A 23,189-nucleotide genomic window follows, 5' to 3' on the forward strand; every position below is an offset into this window, starting at 1 on the left:
CTTTAACTTGCATATTCCTGTTGGGGTGTGTCAACACACAAAAGCATGAGCTTCAATACACGTAAGGCTTAAGACAGCAGTGGTGAACGAAAGGCTCCTTCCCAATCTCCACGGTTGACCTTTTAGCCTGAGGCACTGGTCTCTATTTGTAATCCACATAGAACTTTATCTTTCACAAAATAAGTCACATATGTGAAACACATGCAAAATACTTAATAGAGATATATTCTACAGACAAGAAGATAATTTTGTCCTAGACAAGAATTAAATTTGGTCTCTTACAAGTCATTTATTGAAGGTAAAAGAAACTAACCTGTCAGTTTTGTGCTTCTCACTACCACAAATCTCCTTTCTATTTTGCCGCAGTAGAAATACCAGAACTTAAATCCAGTGGCACCCTTTTAAGCCAACTATGTTTAGAAATTAAAAGTACTCTAGGTTAAAATTTAGCATAAAAGATCTTACAAACCACACTGATTTTCAGTTTAGCAATTTTCAGAATTACTAAAATTGAGTTTTTAAAAGGAAAGAACAATTAAGGCAATTTGGAAAGGAAGCTAGAGAACTTGTTTTGAATGTGGTCTACAGCAAGAATAATGCTTAGACCCGAAGTTACAAATCAGTAAAAAGAGCATCAGCTTAAGGATTTTAAATACGAACTTAAATTTTCCTTTTTTACTGTTATGACTACTGTTAGGTGGCAGACATGATAACAGATAATGAATACATAATGTACCCCTTAGAACCGCCACCAAGGAAAGATTCAGGTACAGTCATGAGAATGTTTTGACAAAGTAGAATTAATAGAACAATTGATTAAAATAATAATGGACCTTGTACTCAAAACTAAGTAAACAAAATCTCTTTAGAATTCTGTGCTGAATGTTAAATGATTCAGAATGGGAATACTTGGAAAAAGGATTTCCCTAGAAATTCGCTTTTGAGGTCTATTTTTATCTCAACAGAACTCTAGGCACATAGCTTCAATCTCTAAGGGATTTTCTCAATTTAGGGCCATTTTCCCACCTATAATTAATATATACTGTTAATGGACTTATGATATGTTAAATACGTAGAAAACAGTCAATTTCCATTCAATGTGGGAAATTTGAAAATCTGGCAGGTATGTGGGAGGGACAGATCAGTAGGCTGGAGACACTACCGTGGACCTTTACAGGTGCCCAAATGCAACCTCCCAGGAGGGGGGTCATGCACAGGTTACTCTGGAAACCCACAAGGCAAGGCCAACACAGTTACTACCAGGCCTTAAACCCGTAATTACTGAATTTTGAAAAAGTGAGAAGAAGGGTCTCAGTGAGGGAATCTAGGAGACTTGGAGCAACAGATTATTTATCAACTGCTAGGAAAGTACTTCAACATTTTAAAAACTGGAACTACTGAACTAAAGCTTTCCAGCTAGGTTTTAGCTCTGTATGTGTGATGTGGCTGATTTCATAAAACTATTATACCTTGTGAAACTGGACAGCCAGGCCTGAATCTCCTCTTGACTCCAAATTCAGCACTTTGTCAGACCACAGGCTTCTCCACAGCAGAGGCACTCAAAGTAATTTAATAATTATGGAGACTGAGTTATATCATCTCATTTCCTAACAGTGAATTTTGTTTTGGGGTTATTTCTTTGTGGGTGTGTGTATAGGTGTTTACACATTTAGTTTTAGTGTAACAAAATAACTTGTACACTTTTAATGCTGAAAACTGAGTATCATCATTCCTTTCAAGAAAAACAAAAAAGAAAATTTAAAAATAAACAGGAACAAAATTACAATAGAGAATATCAATTTCAGGTAAGATCCTACTAGTCTGCTGATTCTTTCATCAAGTGGCAGGGATCAAGTCATCATTAGAACAGAATTTATTTTAAAAGTTCCATCTTAAACTGCAAGGATATTTGTCAAACATCACAAACATACCAAAAGAAAAGCCACGGTGAGGTGAATTTTGACTAAGAGGAGAGTAAAAGAAGAAAATAGGACTCAAGACAATTTTGCCCAGTTAACAGTTTAATTCAGGGTAACCAGTTTAAATTATTAATCTGAACTGGGCAGTAAATAAAGCAGAAATGTCTTTTATGTTCTAAAAATCTACTTTTAATTTCCTAAGATTATATAAATTGCAAGGTGACTTGAGAGTCCATGGGAGAGGGGATTCAGTTAAGATGGAATTGATAAGCAAAGCAGAATTAATACACTTTACACTGGAAAGAACTTCAATATATAACACATATAACATCACATATAACCTCACAGTTTGAAAGAAGTGTCCAAGTATAGAACTTTCTATGTGTACATAACAGGGCCATTTTTTTTTTTTATTAAATCATAGCTGTATACATCAATATGATCATGGGGCACCATACACTTGTTTCATAGAATATTTGACACATTTTCATCTCATTAGTTGACATAGCCCTCCTGGCATTTTCTTAGTTACTTTGCCAAGACATTTACATTTCACATTTGCCAAGGCTCACATGTACCCTTGTAAGATGCACCACAGGTGTGATCCTTTCAATCCCCCTGTTCTTAGGTTGTGGGCCATTTTAAGAAAATTTTACAAGTTTCTGATCTGGCTCAGCACCTGTAGCTCAGCAGCTAGGGCGCCAGCCACATACACCAGAGCAGGCAGGTTCGAGCTCAGCCTGGGCTTACCAAACAACAATGACAACTACAACCAAAAAATAGCTGGGCGCTGGGGCGGGTGCCTATAGTCCCAGCTACTTAGGAGGCTGAGGCAAGAGAATCGCTTAAGCCCAAGAGTTTGAGGTTGGTGTGACCTGTGACATCACGGCACTCCACCAACTGCAACATAGTGAGACTTTGTCTCAAAAAAAAAAAAAAAAAAAAAAAAAAAAAAAGTTTCTGATCTGTCAAAAAAGCCTTTCGGCCTGTTGCTTGACTGAAAAAAATAAAATGAGAAGTTCCTGTGTGAAAGGTCATGCTATGAATAAGACTGAATAATTAATATTAATGTATTGGCTTTGTATACTCTGTGTCCAATTACTTAAGAACTTTTTAGAACTAAGAAATGCAAAACCTTGCTGTTTCCAGTAGCGCTGACTGTAATTTTCTGCAGGCCCATTTGTGCGTAAACATGCGCTGACAGAAGGGGAGCACACTGTCTCATACTTTTTTGCACTGAAATTACCACATGCTGCCTTAAGGCATTTTGTCAGTACATGGTCTAATGGAGGTTTACCTCATGAAAGCATCAAATCTAAAAGGTAGGGCTTCCCCTGCCTTCAGAGATGGCTGTTAAAACATTTGCCAGCATGTTTTTAGGACCCTATGGAAATGTGAAATTATGATAGTAGATATTGGGGAAAGCAAAAATATACCATCAGTTTCATCTACGATTACACAAATTAGAGACCCAAACAACTCTTGAGGTTTTTAATACCCACCTTTTGGCTCTTATAAAGGAATACTATTTTTGTTTTTTAATTTTTTTTTTAATTTCAGATTAATATGTAAGTATAGGCAATTAGCTTATAATGTTTGCATTTGTTAGGTAAAGTCCCTGTTGTGGTTGTGTCCTGCACCAGGAGGTGTGCCATATACCCTTACAGTGCGCCCAGCAGGTGGGAGCACACCAATCCCACTGCCTGCGTTCATTCCCCCGTCTCCCAAATTGAATAATTGAGGTTTTCTCTTTTGTGGGTGTACATTACTTCATCTACTGGCTTCGTATTAGTATTGAGTACATTGGACACTTATGATACTTTACTAAGAAGAATGTGTCTTTTTTTTTTTTTTAAGAGACTGAGTCTCACTTTATGGCCCTCGGTAGAGTGCTGTGGCCTCACACAGCTCACAGCAACCTCCAACTCCTGGGCTTAAGCGATTCTCCTGCCTCAGCCTCCCGAGCAGCTGGGACTACAGGCGCCCGCCACAACGCCCGGCCATTTTTTGGTTGCAGTTTGGCCGGGGCCGGGCCTGAACCCGCCACCCTCGGTATATGGGGCAGGCGCCCCACCGACTGAGCCACAGGCGCCGCCCAGAAGAATGTGTTTTAACTCCATCCAGGCTAATACAAAAGATATAAAGTCTCTATCTCTCTGTATGGCTGAACAGTATTCCATGGTATACATATGCCACAGTTTATTAATCTATTCCTAGGTTGATGGGCATTTAGGTTGTTTCCACATCTTCGTGACTGTAAATTGAGCTACAATGAACAATATAGTGCAAATGTCCTTATGATAAAATAGTTTTTTCTCATCTGGGTAGATGTATAGTCAAGGGATTGCAGGATGAAATAGAAGGTCTATTTTGAGTTCTTTGAGGATTCTTCATACTTACTTCCAAAGAGCCTCTGTATTAGTTTGCAGTCCCACTAATAGTTTTTGTTAATAAGCCTTTTTCCTAACAGACCTCATTTTTAGCTATTGATAAAAATGAAAGAAAACAATTTAAAACAATTTTCTTAGCTGAATGAGGAGGTTAAAGGTAGTTATTCATAAGTAAAAAAAAATATTTAAATTAAAAAGATACACCAGAATAAATTATAAAATTAGAATGAAAATGACCATACTAGCTTTTTCGAGCTGTATGCTCTTAAAGTAAAAATCAATTTCAGAATTTGAGAGGGATAAAAGATTTAAATCTAAGGCATGAAACAATAAAAATCCTCTAAGAAAGTGTGGGGAAAACACTTGAAGATATTGGGTTGGGGAAAGATTTTATGAAAAAGACTTCCATGGCAACTGCAACAAAAATAAGCAAATGGGGCTTAATTAAACGTAAAAGCTTCCGTACAGCTAAGGAAACAACAACCAAAGCAAATAGATAACTTTCGGAATGGGAAAAGATATCTGCATTTTATACATCAGACAAAAACCCAGGAATGGATTAACAAGGTATGAAACACGTATACATGGAATACTATTCAGCCATTAAAAAAGACGAAGACTTTACATCTTTTGTGTTAACCTGGATTGAGGTGGAACACAAGAATGGAGAAGCAAGAATCCAATGTACTCAATTCTAATATGAAGGCAATAGATGATCTAATACAAGGCGGGCGTAGGAGAATGAGGGATCAGGGAGAGGGGAAGAGGGAGAAGGGAAGCGGGAGACGTGGGGGGTCATGGTGTATGGCACACCTCTTGGGTGGGAAACAATTATAAGAGGGACTTAACAAATGCAACCATTGTAACCTAATTCTTTGTACCCTCAAATAAATCAGAAACAATAAAAAATAAACATAAAATAAAAACATCAATTTCAGAGATTAGACAAAATCAAGCTAGTTTTCTTAAAAAAAATTAAAAGTGAAAATAATGGAATATTTGTAGATGATATTAACTGAGCATATTAAAAAGTTGAACTATAACAACATCCCCAAAGTAGTAGACAATAAGTACAATGTCACATACTTATCAAAGTTTTAATTATCACCCACCAGATTATGCTTTTTAAGATGTTAATTTTAACTATAATTAAATGCTTACTATTGCATTATAATTAGAAGCAATAAGCTATTACTAATTCACTTATATTTACTAAGCAGCAACTAATTCTATTAAACTTTCAGAATATTCAATAACTACATATTAGGATTTGAAGATAGACTAAATTCATTTTGATAATTAATTGGCAATGACTCACATATGGTAGCAAAGCAACTGATTAATATTGCTAGTTATTTTTATACAAAGTACCTTAAAATCTTAACAACAAAGACAGTCTTTATTAAAATTATACTTAAACCATGGAAGTTAAATTTTTTGTGTCATTCTTTGCACGCTGAAACATAGCGTTAAGTATAAGCATGTCTGCTTATATCATATTATTTGGAAACTCATTTACTTCATATTTGGTCAATTTAGAAAGCATAACTTTAGGATTATTTTTCCCCCAATCAAGATAAAAAAGATATCTTGTCATTTTAGTAGTTTGGTTACAGAAATTTTTATGAGCATTCCTAAAGCTTTGTGGCTAAAGCCAAAAAAAAAAAATCAAAAATCAAATGAAAATACATAAAAGCATAGGAGCGACAGCAGGAGCAGCAGCACAAAGCATGCAATAATGTAATAATATATCACAAAAACATTAGCATGTTCTGCAACCACAGGCAACAGGGTAAGGGGGGGTGGAAGGCATCGGGATGGGTACACAAAGTGCAATAGTCTCTTACACGTCTGCCTTTGCTAGCTGGAGTACAGGATGGAGAGCGCTTCAACAAAGAAAGAATACTCCACGTTACAAATATTTACACACATAACACTCTCAATGACTACTAGGGTATTAACAGACAAAGTTTATAAACATACATATAAAGCCACATTTTCAGATAGGTTGAATATACATAGGTTTTCAGGAAAGAACAGTAAAGAAACAGTTGCTCAGATTAGTTTTAAGGTTAAGGATAAATTTTTCATTGACCCCTGAATGACCCATCGGGTGACGGATAATTTCTTTTCTGGAAAGGTTGGCAGTAGCAAGTTGAAGCCGATAAGAACACAAAGGATATAGATAATTCTCATTAAGTGCTGGCAAGCATTTAATAAGATATTTAATTAGGTACCTACCAAATTCATACTGTCTTCAAGGATGATTCTTTTAAATGATAAATTATGACTTCAGAATGATGGATTAAAACAAAAACATAGTTACTTAAACAATACTGTCTATTCTAAGTAGATGTTAGACTTAAAGGAGGGACCTTTACCTTTCTGACATTAAAGAATTAAGTAATTAGGAAAAAGTAATAACTATTTCAAAATATTTTTCAAGTTTTTGAAACTTTGTGATGCTCAAGTAGTAGAGCTGCACAAATGAAAACCACGTCTATTTATTCTTATATTCAATCCAACCTAACATTTATTGAGAGTTTACAATATGTCAGGTACTATACAGACATTACAAGGGACTGAAAGGTAAATAAAGGGTGGCAATTCACAGACTGGGAGAGAGGACATCATGCCAGCAACAACGTGACAAATGCTATCACAGAGATACACACAAGGTTTGTGGGAGAACTTGGAGGGAGGTACAAGACTTTTATGAGGAGCTAGAGAAGGGAATTTGTATACAGGAGTTAGAGGAAATTTAAGAGAAAGGTGAAAAGTACAAGTGTAAGAAAACATCAATCAGCATTACCAGTTTTACAGTTATAATAATTCTGGCAGATAGGTAAATAGAAACTGTTATTTCTTTCTGTAGGCAACTGGAACGGAAGGCGTCTTGAACAATGTGTCCCAAAGAGTTAAGAGGAAACCAGGATTAGAAGGTCTCCAGATTTCTAAACAAAATTTTCCATATAGAGGCTAAAGTCTCAGGTCCAAACCTTGTGACTCTTCCTTAGTTATTAATAGGAAGCATCTCTGTCATCCCTTCTTGTCCCCAGTACCAAACCAAATAAATAAATAAATCATCCCTGAACCCTTCCTCTACCCATCACTTAACCTCTCTCCTCTTTCTTACTAATCATAATAGTTAACAATTACTGCGTCTGAGTATATATGTGTACCTCCAAAGTGTTTTACATACATACCCCCTTCTAATTCTTACAGAAACCCCGTAAAATAGATATTATGACCCTCATTTTTTTTTTTTGAGATAGTCTCATTCTGTTGCCCAGGCCAGAGTACTGTGGCATCAGCTAGCTTACAGCAACCTCAAACTCCTGAGTTCAAGTGATCCTCCTGCCTCAGTCTACTGAGTAGCAGGGGCTATAGGAACCAGTCACGATGCCTGGCTAATTTTTCTATTGTTAGTAAAGATGGGGTCTCGCTCTTGCCCAGACAAGGTCTCGAACTCCTGAGCTCCCATGCTGGCCTCCCAGAATGCTAGGATTAAAGGTGTGAGCCACTGTGCCCAGGCAATGATCTACATTTTAAAGATGACGAAAACAGATTAATTTAGCTGAGTCATAAAACTAGTAAGTGGTAAAGGCAGGATTCAAGCCTTCTCAGCCGGACTTCCAGAAAATGGGATATAATCACTGCCTGTACCTCCTGACCTCCTGAATAACTTCAATACAATCTGGACTCTGCTTTCATGACCCTAACGCTGATACAGTCAGTATTTCCCGTTGGTCCTATCTGACCAGTCTACCTGACACAGCTTATCATTCACTTCCTTAAAAACCTCTACTTCCTCAGTTTTTCTGACAACTTACCATCTTTCCCTTCTGTTAATCTTTTAATAATTATTACATATGGGACTGATTAAATTGTAAACTCGTAACAGAAAGTCATCTTTATTCTGGTCTTTGTCTGTGTATTCATACTCATTTCTCATCAAAACTGCCTCATCCTTTTTGCTTTCAGCACCCTGAACTGAAATCTCTCTGTCCCTCTGGGCACTCCCACAGCTATAACTACTAGATTCTCTCTGCCTACAATACACTCCTTTTATGCAGTTTCCCTTTTATTTTGCTAAACATACTCATCCGTGAAAACCCAGCTGAGGCATTATTTCTTTAGAAAGTTTTCCTGTATCTTCCTGGCTGTTGAAGTTCTCTCTCCTTTATACTCCTGTGACAGACGATCCGTATCTTTTACTACTGTACTTCCCACATGCTATTATAGTTATCTGTTTATATAGCTGTCGTTTCCACTAGTCTGTCAGATTCTTAAAGACAGAAAATACTATATTATGCTAAATGTATGGCATAAGGCCTATACATTTAAAAAAATTTTTTTTTTTTTTTGTTGCAGTTTGGCCGGGGCTGGGTTTGAATCCGCCACCCTCGGCATATGGGGCCGGCGCCCTACTCACTGAGCCACAGGCGCCACCCATTTTAAAATTCTTAATAAATATTAAATGAATCCTTCTGAACTTCCATAGTACTTAATCTAGGTATTTCTCATGGTATTTACTGATTTCCACACTATATAATTCTTAACAATTTAATTTTTTTTCTAACGATAAAATAAGCATTTTGAGCTCTGGTTCTGCATGTGCATGTTCTAGTTCTACATCCATTTTATGTTTTTAATAAAAAACAGTAAATTATACTTTTTCCTGAAGTATAATTAGAGGAAAACGTTTTCTCTCATACACACTGGTTTTCTCTAAACACTGAAATTGGATTCATGGAAAACACTGTGAAACAGTAACACATTTTAACGTGTAATCACATACCACTTTAAAACAAGTATTTTATATGTAGGTCTATGAATTGCCATAGAACTTTAAGGCTGAATATGGAGGTAAGCACAGAAGCAGAAAACAACAGAAGTAATCAATCTTAGGGTATATATAATAACATATATATAATTTAGTTCAGTTAATGAATCCCAGAGGTCTTACTTAGTAAAATACTGAAGAGGTAAGAGATGGACTATGTATTTATTCATGGTTCTTTCCCTCTAGACTGCCTAAATATATTATATGTATAATATGTAACATATTATGTATCATATAACATAATAGATAATACAACATACTATATAATATACTAACATGATATATAACATTAGATATTATATAAATATATATTTTATATTGTGTATTATATATAACAGTTTATATATTATAACACATGACAAAATGTATTATATATAATTATATACAATATAATGTATTGAAATATAGGATCTTCAAGTAGGGTTGTGCTAAACATGTGGATGGAAGTTTTAAGACAAAAATTGAAGGAAGAAATTTCAGGAATGCCATAACTTCTCAAAAGGCGTTAGGCCTGATTTTAGTCATTGGATTAAAAATCTTTATAATATACATTTTAAATTTCTATCTTCTACCTATTCTCACGTATGATCAGTCTTGCCCAGGGATAGCTAAAACCATGCTGCCATGGCTCAGATTTCTGCAATTGCTTATGGTAGAATATAAAAGAAGCTGGCGGGGGGGGGAGGGGTAACTATGTTAAAATCAAGAGATAATTGAAAGAAGCAAGGAACCATGACACATGAATTATATCTTAGCATGATTTTATATGAGGTTCAAGCGAAGTATAGAACTTAGTCTGCCAATACTCTTCAACACTTTCTTCTCTTATATACAAGAATATAGGAAAGGAAAACAGCATTAGGAAGACCACACAGCTGGGCTACCAATAGTATCTCTATTTCCGTTATCTTTTACCTTTATATTCTAGAGCTTTAATTCCTTGATTTACTCTTTCCTCAGCATAACAGAGTAATACAACTTACAAAAAGCAAGTTGAGTACACTACCATTTGCTAGGTAAGTGGCCAATTTCTATTTTTGTGAACTGGGACTAAAGGAACAACTTGTAGAATTGTAATTTAATAACACTCAGAAGTCACCTAGCAAATATTTACTAATAGTATATGACAATATGCTTACAAAGAACAAGTAGCTCACTGACTTACATGGGAGAATTATATGACTACAACTAGTATTACCTTTGATACACTAGTCAAGCCAAGTTTTTCTTGGCTTAACTGAAAAGAAAAAAAGGAACCATACAGAGTAGGAAGTTGCTGTAAGGTTGGGGTGATGGTCCCTGGATCTGTTACCACTGGGATCAAGGGCACAGATCAGGGAGAGAAATGAGAAAATCCAAGCTGCTGAGCTCCATTTGCCCCTCACCCAGTTTGTTACTGGGGGTGGGGTGAGGCTGGTCCTAACATTTAGCCACTGCCTGTACTAGTCTTTGTTTGTAAGTGTAAGTCATATATCAGTTGGATATTTGTAACTCTGGGACTTATTATAGTAGCCTCCATTTGTGAGAGTTGCATGTAAGTCGGATGTTTGTAACTTGGTTACTGTCCATTGTATATGGGAATGTCTTACCTAAGAGACCACTTGTCAAAGTGGTCTCAAATTTTTCTAACATTAACTCAAACTTTCCTTTATTTGTCCTAAAGAATGTTATGCATAACCTTTTATCATCACGCTTCCCTATTCTCCCAAAGAATTAAGAACCCTAAAAAGTCACTCTCACTAATCAGAGAGCAATCTATTCACTCTCACCAATAGGAGAGTGTTATAATAAATAATAGTTATAAATCACTGGACTAAAATGTTCCAAGGTTCTTTTCTTCTTTAAAAGTCTACGATTTTACGTGTAGAAAGCCCAGATGCCTACATCCGTACAGAAGCAGAGAGTGCTGAAAAAATATTCCCATCTGCCTGCTTGTGCTTCTCATTTTCCAAGAGGAAAGGAAGTGACCAGTATCACATATTCTCCTTCTCGTCCATCAAAGCTACTCTCACACATAGAAGGACTGATTACACAGTGTGACTTAATATTCCAGCATTCATTTGAATTTTGAATTAATAGGTAAAACATGCTGAGGAAAATTAAGGGTGGTAGAGTGATTATGCATACTGTAAAGGAATCATGGTTTTATAGGCCTATGTGGATAGGTAAAGGTAGCAAGAGGGAAGCAGAGGTAATTTTGAAAGAGGACAGGCACTCATGATAAAGCTCTGACCAATTGGAGGGCATGAGAAATGGAGATGATCAAGGATGTAAACACCAAAGGAAATGTGATTTCTGCAATTTTGCTTAATACCAGCCTTATTCCCTCCTACTCCTTCAAGTTTTAGCTGGAATTCAAATTTTACATCTTCAACAAAATCTTTTCTATAACAATGAGATAGAAAAAAAAAAAAAGAATGACCAGAAGGATGTGTTCTATGCATTAGAGCTTACTTATTAGAGTGCTATCACATAAGCATTGTGTACAAAATAACTAGATCTGAGACAAAGAACAATCAAGATTTGATTTGTCCTGTAAGAATCCAAATGCCTAACAGAAAGGGAGCTCCAGAAGAACTTGAGTTTTATAAGTTTTAAATATTTTGGATGTGAATTCAAGATGGTAGATTGAATGCTGCTGTTCAAAATATCATTCCACTACAACTTTGAGGATAAGATGAATGAATGAATAATTCTGGGAAGGGTGATCACAGTTATAGATTATACAGAGAAACAAGTTTGTGCCACAAAATATAACGAAAGAATATACTTTGTTTTTGAGACACAGTCTCACTTTGTCGCCCTCGGAAGAGTGCTGTTGCGTCATAGCTCACAGCAACCTCAAACTCTTGGGCTTAAGTGATTCTCTTGCCTCAGCCTCCCAAGTAGCTGGGACTACAGGTGCCCACCACAACGCCTGGTCATTTTTTGGCTGTAGTTGTCATTGTTGGCATGCCCAGGCTGGGTACGAACCTGCCAGCTCTGGTGTATGTGGCTGGCGCCCTAGCCGCTGCGCTACAGGCGCTGAACAGAGAATATAAAATAGTTTTAAAATGTGAGCTTACTGCTGGCCTTCACCCAACTGATAAAAGTCATTTTCCAATGGTTATGTGATTCAACAATCACAAAGAAAAGCAAGAGTGGTACATATTGGTGCTGGATAGAAGGCTGAGTGATGAAGAGCTAAAAGCATTTAAGTAAAACTGAATTGATAGAAAAGAAAGAAAGCTAAAAAAGGAGAATATAAAAAGGGAGGGAACCATCTATGGCAGTGGTTCTCAATGCTGCGGCCCTTTAATACAGTTCTTGTGGGTCGCGACCCACAGGTTAAGAACCAGTGATCTAGGGTATTAAACACATGGTTTCTTTAAATCTTCAAACAACTTTATGAGATCAGTTCTATTATATATTATTCTTACTTGTCAGATGAGCATACTAGGGCAGAGAAAACTTAGGTCATCTACCTATACACCTAAAAAGTAATTTAGGCAGGATGTGAGCCTGCTTATGTGCTTAACAATAAATCAGGAGAATAAAGCTCAGAATCCAAATAAATGGGAAATTATGCCTTGTAAGAGCTGGAGATAAACCATAATAATTTGGCACCTTTTGTGAACTCAATTTCTTTTCACTTATAATAGGAGCTCCTTTACACTGCTATAAAATTTAGTTATATGTCTGATTTGAGCTTATGCTGCATAATAGTGAGAGAAAGATGAGAAAGTTTATACTGGAGGAAAAGTAACAATAGAAAATGGCTGTGACTTGGGTGCCAGGTGTCACAGGTGGTGGTGGCGGCAGCAGTGGCAGTGGCAGTGCCGTGAGAGCAAAAACGAGCCAGAGACCTGGCTAAGGTGTGCATTCCTGTAAGGCCTTCTGCTGAGAAGAGTTTATTCATTTGCCAAAAATTCTACATTTTACAATCAAATATTTGTGTGGGGGGGTTGGGAGGGAAGAGGATGGAGAAAAGAATCTGTCAGAAAAATTAAAACGATTTCCTAGTGGAAAGAACTAAAATAATTTACTCAAACTTTCTTTTTTTAGTCTTTTTAAGGTCAATGATATTTGTACAGAAATACCACACTAAAAAAAAAAAAAAAAAAAAAAGAAAGAAATACCACACTGTTTTAATATGTTGAACAACAGATTATAACATACGCTACCACTGTGTATCAGGAGAGTTCACTTTGTATCATACTATAGAATTAACCAGAATAACTCTGTCTCAAGCATAACAAAAAGTTTCAACTTAGAATGAAAATGTGCATGTTGTAACGTAAACAATTCAAACATATCAAAAATCACTTTTTTGTTCAATAATTTTACAACCTTCAAGTCTAAAGTTTCCTTTAGTGGAAAATTACGCTAGCTACTCTTCCAAACATCACATCATAAATATACTAACACAACATAAAGAATAAAACATTTAAAGAATTTCCCCTGGTTTTAAAAACAGTACTATCCACAACATTTGCATTTCAACCCACTTTATTCCCCATTTCTACAAAGACTAAATGTTCAACAGAATAACCAAATGCTTTGTGACAAGAATTACTGTGCCATTTAATGTAGACAAGAGGGAATGTATATGCCAGGCAGTGACATGGAGAGAATGAATGATACACATTTAATAGGAACTTCTAAATTATTAAATCTATAGAATTAATTCAGGAGAGAAAATAATGCAGTCAATTTATAGTGCAGATACCACATACGTTAACTAAAATCACTTTCCACAATAGAAGAGAAATTCTGTCAGCATTAAAAATTGATTTGTACTCTATTATTGTGTTACAATAAAAGCTATGGAAGAATTTAATTAAAAAGTCACTTTTTCTGTTTAAATCACCAGAGGTTTGCTTTTAACCAACATAGAAATTAAACAAAGTGCTGAAAAGAAAAGGGGAAAGTAAAATAGAAATCACTATAAAAAATAAAAATGAGCAATCATTTATATATGTATATATATACGTAGTGATAATAATCAAATAAACTTTCCAAAGAATGGAAATACAGAGATTCTCTGATGGCCAAAGCATTTCTCAAGTATAATTGTACTTTATTATGTTTAATAATGATAAACCCTTCATTATATTTAAGATAAGAACAAACCACATTTTGGCCCACAGGTAATTTTCACGTGTGATTGTTTCTAAAACTGACTGCATTACTAGGCAAATTCTTCAAATCAATTCACTGATCTCTTTTACTGAAGGATGCATTCGTTTGAAAATCAAAGACTTACGTCATCCAAAAAATCAATCAGTGAAGATGAGGAAGAAGAAAAGGAATCCTATTTAACGAATACAGCAATAAAAAAATAGAAAATATGGATGAAGCAGTTTAATAAGAACAAATAATAAATCAAAAATTTTATAAAACAATTGAAAGGTAAATGACATTAATTCAAATAAATAAATGAGAAAAGCAGTCACTGTCACTGTTCTCAAAAAACTCAGAATCCATTAAGTACTTTTAAAAGTGATTCTTTCTTATTTTCCTAAAGGAATGTAATATAATTTGTACATTGTGCCCAAAATGTAAAATGAAGCTCATGACAAATCATTAACAATCAAATATAAGCCACTTTACGAAGCAACAATGAAAAGCAAGCAACAGAATCTCTGCTTCTAATTCTTCCCACTATAAAGTTCTTTGAAGGGAGATTTTTTCTATTTTCACTGCTACTATATCTCTAACACAGAATAGTACCTTGCAAACAGATACATGATTGTTATTTGTTGAATAATGTTATAACCACCAACTTAAATTTTCTGATAAAGTATACCTTATGACACAAAATTGATTTTTTTCAGCAAAGTAAGCAAAGAATTTTTTTTTTTTTTTTTTTTTTTTCTTTTTTTTTTATTGTTGGGGATTCATTGAGGGTACAATAAGCCAGTTATACTGATTGCAATTGTTAGGTAAAGTCTCTCTTGCAATCATGTCTTGCCCCCATAAAGTGTGACACACACTAAGGCCCCACCCTCCTCCCTCTGTCCCTCTTTCTGTAAGCAAAGAATTTAAATGCTGAGGAATGATCAAGAGTTAGTTCTACAATCACTAGTTCATTATTATAAAATCTGTGTAACAGTCTATGTAATACTTTTATTAGTAATAAAAGGAATTCCTATTGTATACTTTCTAAAATATAAATTGATTTGGAATAAGAACCAGCAACAAATCCCTACTGTGAGCTCTGACACTTTCTCTTGGTTTTTTTTATTGTGTCTCTATACTTTGGAGAAAAAAGCATCAAAATTATTGGGATTGTTCTGCTCTTCTTCACAGGAGAGGTGGAATTACTTTAAAATCTTAGGATGACTCTCGTGTTTAGTTCTTTTGTTAGATGTTTTGCTAAATACACATGTGACTATAGTCTCCATAAGAATGCAGAACATATTCCTTTCCTAAAATGTTTTTTGTTTACATTCTAGGTCCTCTGTGTAAGATACAATAAAATAACACAGTGAATTTTAAATTTGCCACAAAGGATACTGAAAAGTTTAATACTTACTTCAAATTGATCCAGAGCATCGGTAGGCGTATTCAAAAATGCCAAGAAAGAATGCTGTGAGTCTTGGTGCTCTATACCTAGAAGACAGCAGCAACTTTTTTTTAAACTACAACAATTAAAACTAATTTTCATGGATAGCCTTTCCTGTCTGAATCTATTAAAAGCTGTTCAAACTACTGTATTTTAGTATTATTACTATCACTATTAACTTTACAGATATAAAAACCAAAAATATACTAGTGTTTTCTAAAATATCACTTATGATTCAATTATATTGGTTAGCATGAAATATTTGTTTCTAGAGGTACCTGAGTTATTGAGTTCTTTCTTTTTCCATATAGAACATTATCAAAAACCACACTAAATCTTTTAGTAAATTTGAGAGAATTTGAAAAATAGCAAGTAAAAAATCCTGATTCTGTCGTATTAACACTAAAGTTTTCTGTTTTAAAATACTCTTATCAGCATAAAGTATGCATTAATATAATCTTTTAAAAGAAAATAACACAGGGATAAAACAGATATACTTAATTAGGAAAACACTATTTTTAATCTGATTTCAGGAATTTTTTTATTGGCAAGATGAAGAATCCAAGCCCCAGTTTTTCTCAGATGCATTTATAAAAATTCATACATATCTCTAGGTTACAGTATGAACTTGAATATATAACTTCCAAAATCATTCTTAAAACATACAAATACTGATAAACACCAGGGAGAAAAAAAAGAAAACACTCAAATTTAAATTTCCATATCTTTAGGAATTAACATTAACTGATTTGATGTGCTTTTCCTATTATTTACTAATAACGAACATTGTTACAAGACAGTCTGTTCAGAAATTCATTAAGTCAACAAACACTTATTGAAAGTCTAGTATATGCCAGATACTATTCTGAATCCTAGAGATATAATAGTAAACAAAACATTAAAAAAATCCATACCCTCATAATGTGTGTATTATGTGTTCTTAAGTAATATGGTACATTGTAACATACAGTAAATTTTATTCAATATTCAAAATCCTAATAAAAAGCTATGTTTGATATGCCTTCATAAAGCAATGTGATAAACTTCAATCTCTTTCTTTTAAGTTTAGGTCTATTCTAAAACTCACGCAGTGCAAGTTGTACTCTGCAGTCATCTCTTTCTATTAAATTGCCTTTAGGGCCACAAGTTACCTTATGTATTCTTTTTCTTCTCCTTACTAATATATCTCTGATCTGCTCTTTATGAATTAAAATCTAGCATGATTTTCCTTGTAGCATGATGCCTTGTGCTCCTAATTTGAGTTCCTATTCACTTTTTCTAGTCTTTTTCCTTATTTGTTCAATAAGAAATTCAATTAAGTAAAATTTATTGAACACTAATTATTTTTTATGGCTTTTTTTGTTAGCTCCTTTATGTAATTACTCTGTCTTTCACAATTTTATGAGCAGATGTAAAGCTCTGAGATGACAGGGAAGCACATAAGCCTAAAGTAAAGCCCATTAACTAGTTCAGTATTCAGAAATAGCATTTGTCAGAAAAATAAACTTCAAATAAGTGCATATTAGATACCCTTTATTAAAAAAATAGCATTCTAAATTTCTTTTTATTAAATCTTCACACTTTAATGCCCATATTTATGGAAAGAAAGTTTAAGAAGTTCATGTAACAGAGCACTATCAAGAGCTCTGAGTTAGTGTTCACATTAACAGAAAAACGCTTAAGTGAAGTTTTCAAGGAAATGGTAATAAATCCTAGGAAATCCCACAGGGTGAGCAATTTATTCTCAAACTGGAAGAGGACATTGAAATGCCAAAATAGTTCTTCCTTACCTAATTACTCTATTAATTGTGAATTAGATTAATTTTTAGTTATTTCATACATTCTTTCCTCAACTACACTGGGAATGAATCCCCTCCAAGATTTTATACATTCTAGGCACATAAAAAGTGCTAAGAATAAATAATCCCTGTTCAAGTATCCTCATCAAGTTCTGAATGCTAACTTATGTTGCTATTGTTGGACTGACTGACTGATTGCCTCTTGCAGTAACATTTGAGAATATTGTAAAATATTGTATCACTAAATAAGAAAATAATTTTTTTCTAATTACAAAAATCCCTTTCATGAAATAGTCCATCCACTGAAAAACCAGTCAAATTTAATGGCAAAGAGACTTTGTTACTATGAAATCATTAAACAATGTATATTAAGTAAAACAACAGACACCAGTTAACCAACTATGTGTGTGTGAATGCATCATATATATGTACACACACACATACACACACACGTATCCGTGAGTGCCAGAACTGCTCTGTGGATAATTCTCCCACCTACAAAATACGCTTATTCTTATGTAAAAAATGTATTCATAACGGAACAGTAAGTCCTGGTTGATACAAGCACACATTCCCATACCCTTTTCAGATCTAAGTTCTTCAGTATCCTTTATCAATTGTTCGATTTCTGATAGTAGTTCCAAGTTCTTCTTCTCTGAATCTTTTAATTTACTTAAATAGAAGAATAAAGGAAAAATGTCATTAATTTTTATTGCTGGTTAGTGAGCCATCATGTAGCTGGACTTATTTGGTTTAAACATCAATCATACTAAATTAGAGGACTGCAAACAACTACAGAAAGGACAAACACATGCTACCACTTACTTTTATGTAAATACAGTTCTACTAGAACACAGCTAGGCTCATTCATTTATGAGTACGGACTACAGCTGCTTTTCATCTACAACAGCAAAGCCGAGCAGTTGTGATGGAGGCTGTAATGGCCCTCAGAGCCTAAAATGCATACTTAATATCTGGCCCTTTATAGGAAAAGTTTGCTGGCCCTGACATAAATTACTAAATTAAAAAAATGTTACTGGGCAGCACCTGTGGCTCAAAGGAGTAAGGCACCAGCCCCATATGCTGGAGGTGGCGAGTTCAAACCCAGCCCTGGCCAAAAACTGCCCCCCCCCCCCAAAAAAAAAGTACTTCATTTAGGGCGGTGCCTGTGGCTCAGAGGAGTAGGGTGCTGGCCCCATATGCCAGAGATGGCGGGTTCAAATCCAGCCCTGGCCAAAAACTGCAAAAATAAATAAATAACATTTAAAAAAAATGTTACAAAGTCAACGGTTAGTCTTAGAATTCTATTAGACTTCATTCCCAGGCAACCATGAAAGCAGGCCATACATGAGTATGTTTATAATTTTTCAGTTTGACTCATATCCCTAATTTATGTACAAATATGTAAACTCACATGTCCTGGGCATAAGGAGAAAAGATAATACTTATTCCAAATTACAACACAGAGAAAGACATTCAGTAGCTCTTTATGCTGGGATTAATTCATACTCTCTAGAAAAAGTTTTGTGCCTTTTCAATGCCACACACACACATTTCAGCATATTTAATTTATTTCTGCATTATTTATACCAAAGTTTATATAGGGAGGGGAGGGGAGGTGGGGTTGGGTGGAGGGAGGGTAATTGGTGGGATCACACCTACGGTGCATTTTACTAGGGTACATGTGAAATTTACTAAATGTAGAATATAAATGTCTTAACACAATAACTAAGAAAATGCCGTGAAGGCTATGTTAACCAGTTTAATGAAAGTATGTCAAATTGTATATAAAACCAGCATATTATATCCCACGACTGCATTAATGTATACAGGTATAATTAAAAAAAAAATAAAGTTCACATGTGACTTCTATCCAAATAATTTTTGACAAACTTAGAAATTATTCTAGTAGGATTATATTATTTAATCTTACCATTCTGTTATGATGTTAGAAGCTTTAACTTTATTTAGCTCTTCTTGGATGGCCTGTTTGGCTCTTATTTCTGCATCCAGAGCCGACTGCAACTCTAGTCTAGCTGACATATCCAGTTTTGCAAAACGACGCATTTTCCAGGGCATATCCTATGAAATAATATCAATGTGTTTTTAGTTCATCCTATTTTATTTTTAACATTTAAATTTAGTAATCCAAGTGAATTTAGAAGCTATTTATAAGTACCATCTTTCTCTAATTAAATAATAAAATGAAAACATTACTTGAGAAAATGCATTTTTTTTTTTGCAGTTTTTGGCCAGGGCTGGGTTTGAACCCACCACCTCTGGCATATGGGGCTGGTGCCCTACTCCTTTGAGCCACAGGTGCTGCCCAAGAATTTCTTTCTTTTTTTTTTTTTTGCAGTTTATGGCTGGGGCTGGGTTTGAACCCTCCACCTCAAGCATATGGGGCCTTCGCCGAAAATGCATTATTTTTCATTTCCAATAATGGCTGTCCATACAAATCACAACTTAAGCAGAGCTATGTGTTAGGCTTCCTAAATTGAAAAAGACCTGACTACCTGATTTCTCATGAAAAACTATAGTGAGAAACTATAGTGAGCTCAAACCTGGACAAACTGATACAAGTAATCAGATATATTACAGTGTTCTTTGAACCTTCTTTTTTCTAATATGATACACTTCCACGGAAAATGGTATGCTTACTGTTGCTCGTGTACCCAAGCTGGAACTTCTTAATGCTTCCAATTCTTCGGTCATTTTAGAAGCTAAGGCCTGAAGATAGCCTCGTGCATCCTTTTCATCACTGACCCTAGAATATGTACACATAAAGACAGAGATAAAGTACAAAATAAAATAAACAAAAAAGGTGCACTGTGACATATATATTAAAGCTTTTTAGAGAAATAAGTGATAAAGATATTCTAAATAACTTATTTCAAAGGATCAACAACAGTCCTACTACTTTTCAACATCTGGGAAGAAGTTTACTGACCTGTTTAGTTATAAATAAATTAGAGTCGGTGATGTTTAGGAAAGTTTGAATGATTCATATCCGGTAAGTTAGTAAAACTTTACCCTTGAAGCACAGAATTAAGACTTTAAATATAACATTTAAGACACATGCATACATGTTTGAAGCTTTTTCAGTTATATTCTATAAGACAAATTTTATATTTTGGAATTTCTCAAAAAAGTTTACATTTGTTACACCTCCTCTAAAATAAGAGGAAAGTGTAAGTGGTGGTGGGTGAGGGAGCTCAGGATATAAAAATCTACAGAAGGTCCTATTCTCAGGAAGAATAAAAACCACTGGTACTGAGCATATGGAGAGCCAGGTTGCACAGAGGGAAAAAACGGAGCTGAAATCTGAATGCTCTAAAGTGTATTCTTTTTTTTTTTTTTTGTAGAGAGAGTCTCACTGTACTGCCCTGGGGTAGAGTGCCGTGACGTCACACGGCTCACAGCAACCTCTAACGCTTGGGCTTACGCGATTCTCCTGCCTCAGCCTCCCGAGCAGCTGGGACTACAGGCGCCTGCCACAACGTCCAGCTATTTTTTTGGTTGCAGTTTGGCTGGGGCTGGTTTTGAACCTGCCACCCTCGGCATATGGGGCTGGAGCCCTACTCACTGAGCCACAGGCACCGCCTCTAAAGTGTATTCTAACATACTTTTGGACAATTTTTCTATGTACAGGATGGTTGCTTTCACAGTTAAATCCTAGGGTACTGTAGCTACAAGGAAAGTGTGTTTTAGGTGTATCTGTATGTATCCATGACACACGCAGCAGACACGTTTAAATCTCGACCCGTGCTTTAGTAGCTTTTCAAATTTAAACTTGAGTAGTTGAATTCCTATCTATTCTTAAAGAGGCCTTTTACTTATTTATTTTTTTAAGACAGAGTTTCACTTTATCGCTCTCGGTAGAGTGCTGTGGCGTCACACAGCTCACAGCAACCTCCAACTCCTGGGCTTAGGGGATTCTCTTGCCTCAGCCTCCCGAGTAGCTGGGACTATAGGCACTTGCCACAACACCAGGCTATTTTTTGTTGTCGTTGTTGTAGTTTGGCTGGGACTGAGTTTGAACCTGCCACCCTCGGTATATGGGGCCAGCACCCTACCCACTAAGCCACAGACACTGCCCAAAGAGGCCTTTTATTCTTTTTTTTGGAGACAGAGTCACACATTGTCACCCTGGATAGAGAGAACTGGCGTCACAGCTCACAGCAACTTCAAACTCTTGGGCTCAAGCAATCCTCTTGCCTCAGCCTCCCAAGTAGCTGGGACTACAGGCGCCCACCACAAGGCCCAGCTATTTAAAGAGGCCCTTTAAAAGGGGTTTGGTACTCTATTCTCTCAGATGGGGTTTTTTTAGAATGTGAGCAAAAGAATGTAAAAAGAGATGCAATAAAACCATGATAAAAAGTTGCTCGCTCTAGTGGCGATTACATATTTTAGGCCCTATGTATATATTTTTATTGCCTTTTAAAGAAAAATGGCTTTAAAAATTATTTTAAGATTGTACAGTGAGAGCTGTTTCCTTCTAAAATTCTTTAACTTTCACTGCAATCTTTTCACCTAATCATCTAATTTAAATAAATGGAGATGGGGAAGATCACCTTCTTTAGAGTCCAAAGATACTAGATATAGGGACACTGAAGCAAACTCTGTTATCATTTAGTGGCCAGAATAATCAACCTGAAGTTAGGCTGGTTAATATCTATCACAGCTGAGAGATCATAGCTTTTACCTATTTCTAAGGACCTGTGAAGTCTAATATGTTTTATAAACGTTGGAAACCAACTTCTTGTAAATTATTTTTATATTGTTTAACATTTTAAATGACAATCTCTTCTTTATAGAGATCTTTCACTTCTTTTGTTAATATATATTCCCAGGTATTTCATCTTCTTTGGTGTTACTGTAAAAGGAATAGAGTCTTTGATTTTGTTCTCAGCTTGACAATTGTTGGTATATATGAAGGCTACTGATTTGTGGGACGCTGCTATATTCCTTGATCACTTCCAAGAGATAGGGATGGAAGGTAATCCTGGACTCGATTTCCAACTTTTGTTTACATCTATGTCTCTTTTTCTTGGGTACAGAGAATTACTGTGAAGAGTGTTTAAAAAAAAAAAAAAAAAAAAAAGACCTGGTCTGCTACAAACTCATAGCAGGGCCCTAAGTCTTGCACAACTCCTTTTCATGTTCATTGCTATTTGTCTATTTCTGATCCTGATCTTTAAAACTCTTTCCTCTCTCCAGCCCAACATTATCTCTTGCCCTTTGCTTTTTGGCCATCCCGTTAACTGATACTCATTCCCTTAACTTTTAAAAAGTTTTAGAGGTAGGCTTGATGCCTGTAGCAGTGGTTACGACACCAGCCAAATACAGCCAGGCTGGCAGGTTTGAACCCAGCCCGGGCCAGCTAAACGACAACTGCAACAAAAAAATAGCCAGATGTTGTGGTAGGTGACGGTAGTCCCAGCTACTTGGGAGGTTGAGGCAAGAGAATCACTTAAGCCCCAGAGTCTGAGGTTGCTGTGAGCTGTGACATCATAGCACTCTACCGAGAGCAACATAATGAGACTCTAAAAAAGAAAAAAAAAAAAGTTTCAGAGGCAGGACTTTTCTTGGCTAAATCATTCAAATGTATTCTTAATACTATAATTATTACTTTACTCAGATAATACTTTAATCATCTACCCTACCATACTTCATATTTTTAATTTC

The 23,189-nt window shown here is 35.4% G+C and overlaps 1 protein-coding gene across 13 annotated transcripts in view; it reads right to left on the bottom strand.

Annotated features, from left to right (window-relative positions):
• The window catches only part of CDC42BPA (CDC42 binding protein kinase alpha), a 302,007-nt gene that overhangs the window by 54,720 nt on the left and 224,098 nt on the right, over positions 1 to 23,189 (bottom strand). For 7 of the 13 annotated variants that reach the window (XM_053605565.1, XM_053605563.1, XM_053605560.1 and 4 more), the window contains 4 exons: positions 20,163 to 20,268; positions 19,435 to 19,583; positions 18,082 to 18,173; positions 15,673 to 15,749 (listed from right to left, as the gene is read on the bottom strand). In XM_053605565.1, the coding sequence (XP_053461540.1) occupies positions 15,673 to 15,749; positions 18,082 to 18,173; positions 19,435 to 19,583; positions 20,163 to 20,268 (424 nt within the window). Of the gene's footprint in view, positions 1 to 6,156; positions 6,196 to 14,400; positions 14,449 to 15,672; positions 15,750 to 18,081; positions 18,174 to 19,434; positions 19,584 to 20,162; positions 20,269 to 23,189 lie in introns of all 13 variants that reach the window. The other 6 variants (XM_053605562.1, XM_053605559.1, XM_053605564.1 and 3 more) reach the window with 4 other exon arrangements.

The sequence above is a fragment of the Nycticebus coucang genome, chromosome 10, assembly GCF_027406575.1.
Source record: "Nycticebus coucang isolate mNycCou1 chromosome 10, mNycCou1.pri, whole genome shotgun sequence".
In the NCBI taxonomy this organism is placed as follows: Eukaryota; Metazoa; Chordata; class Mammalia; order Primates; family Lorisidae; genus Nycticebus; species Nycticebus coucang.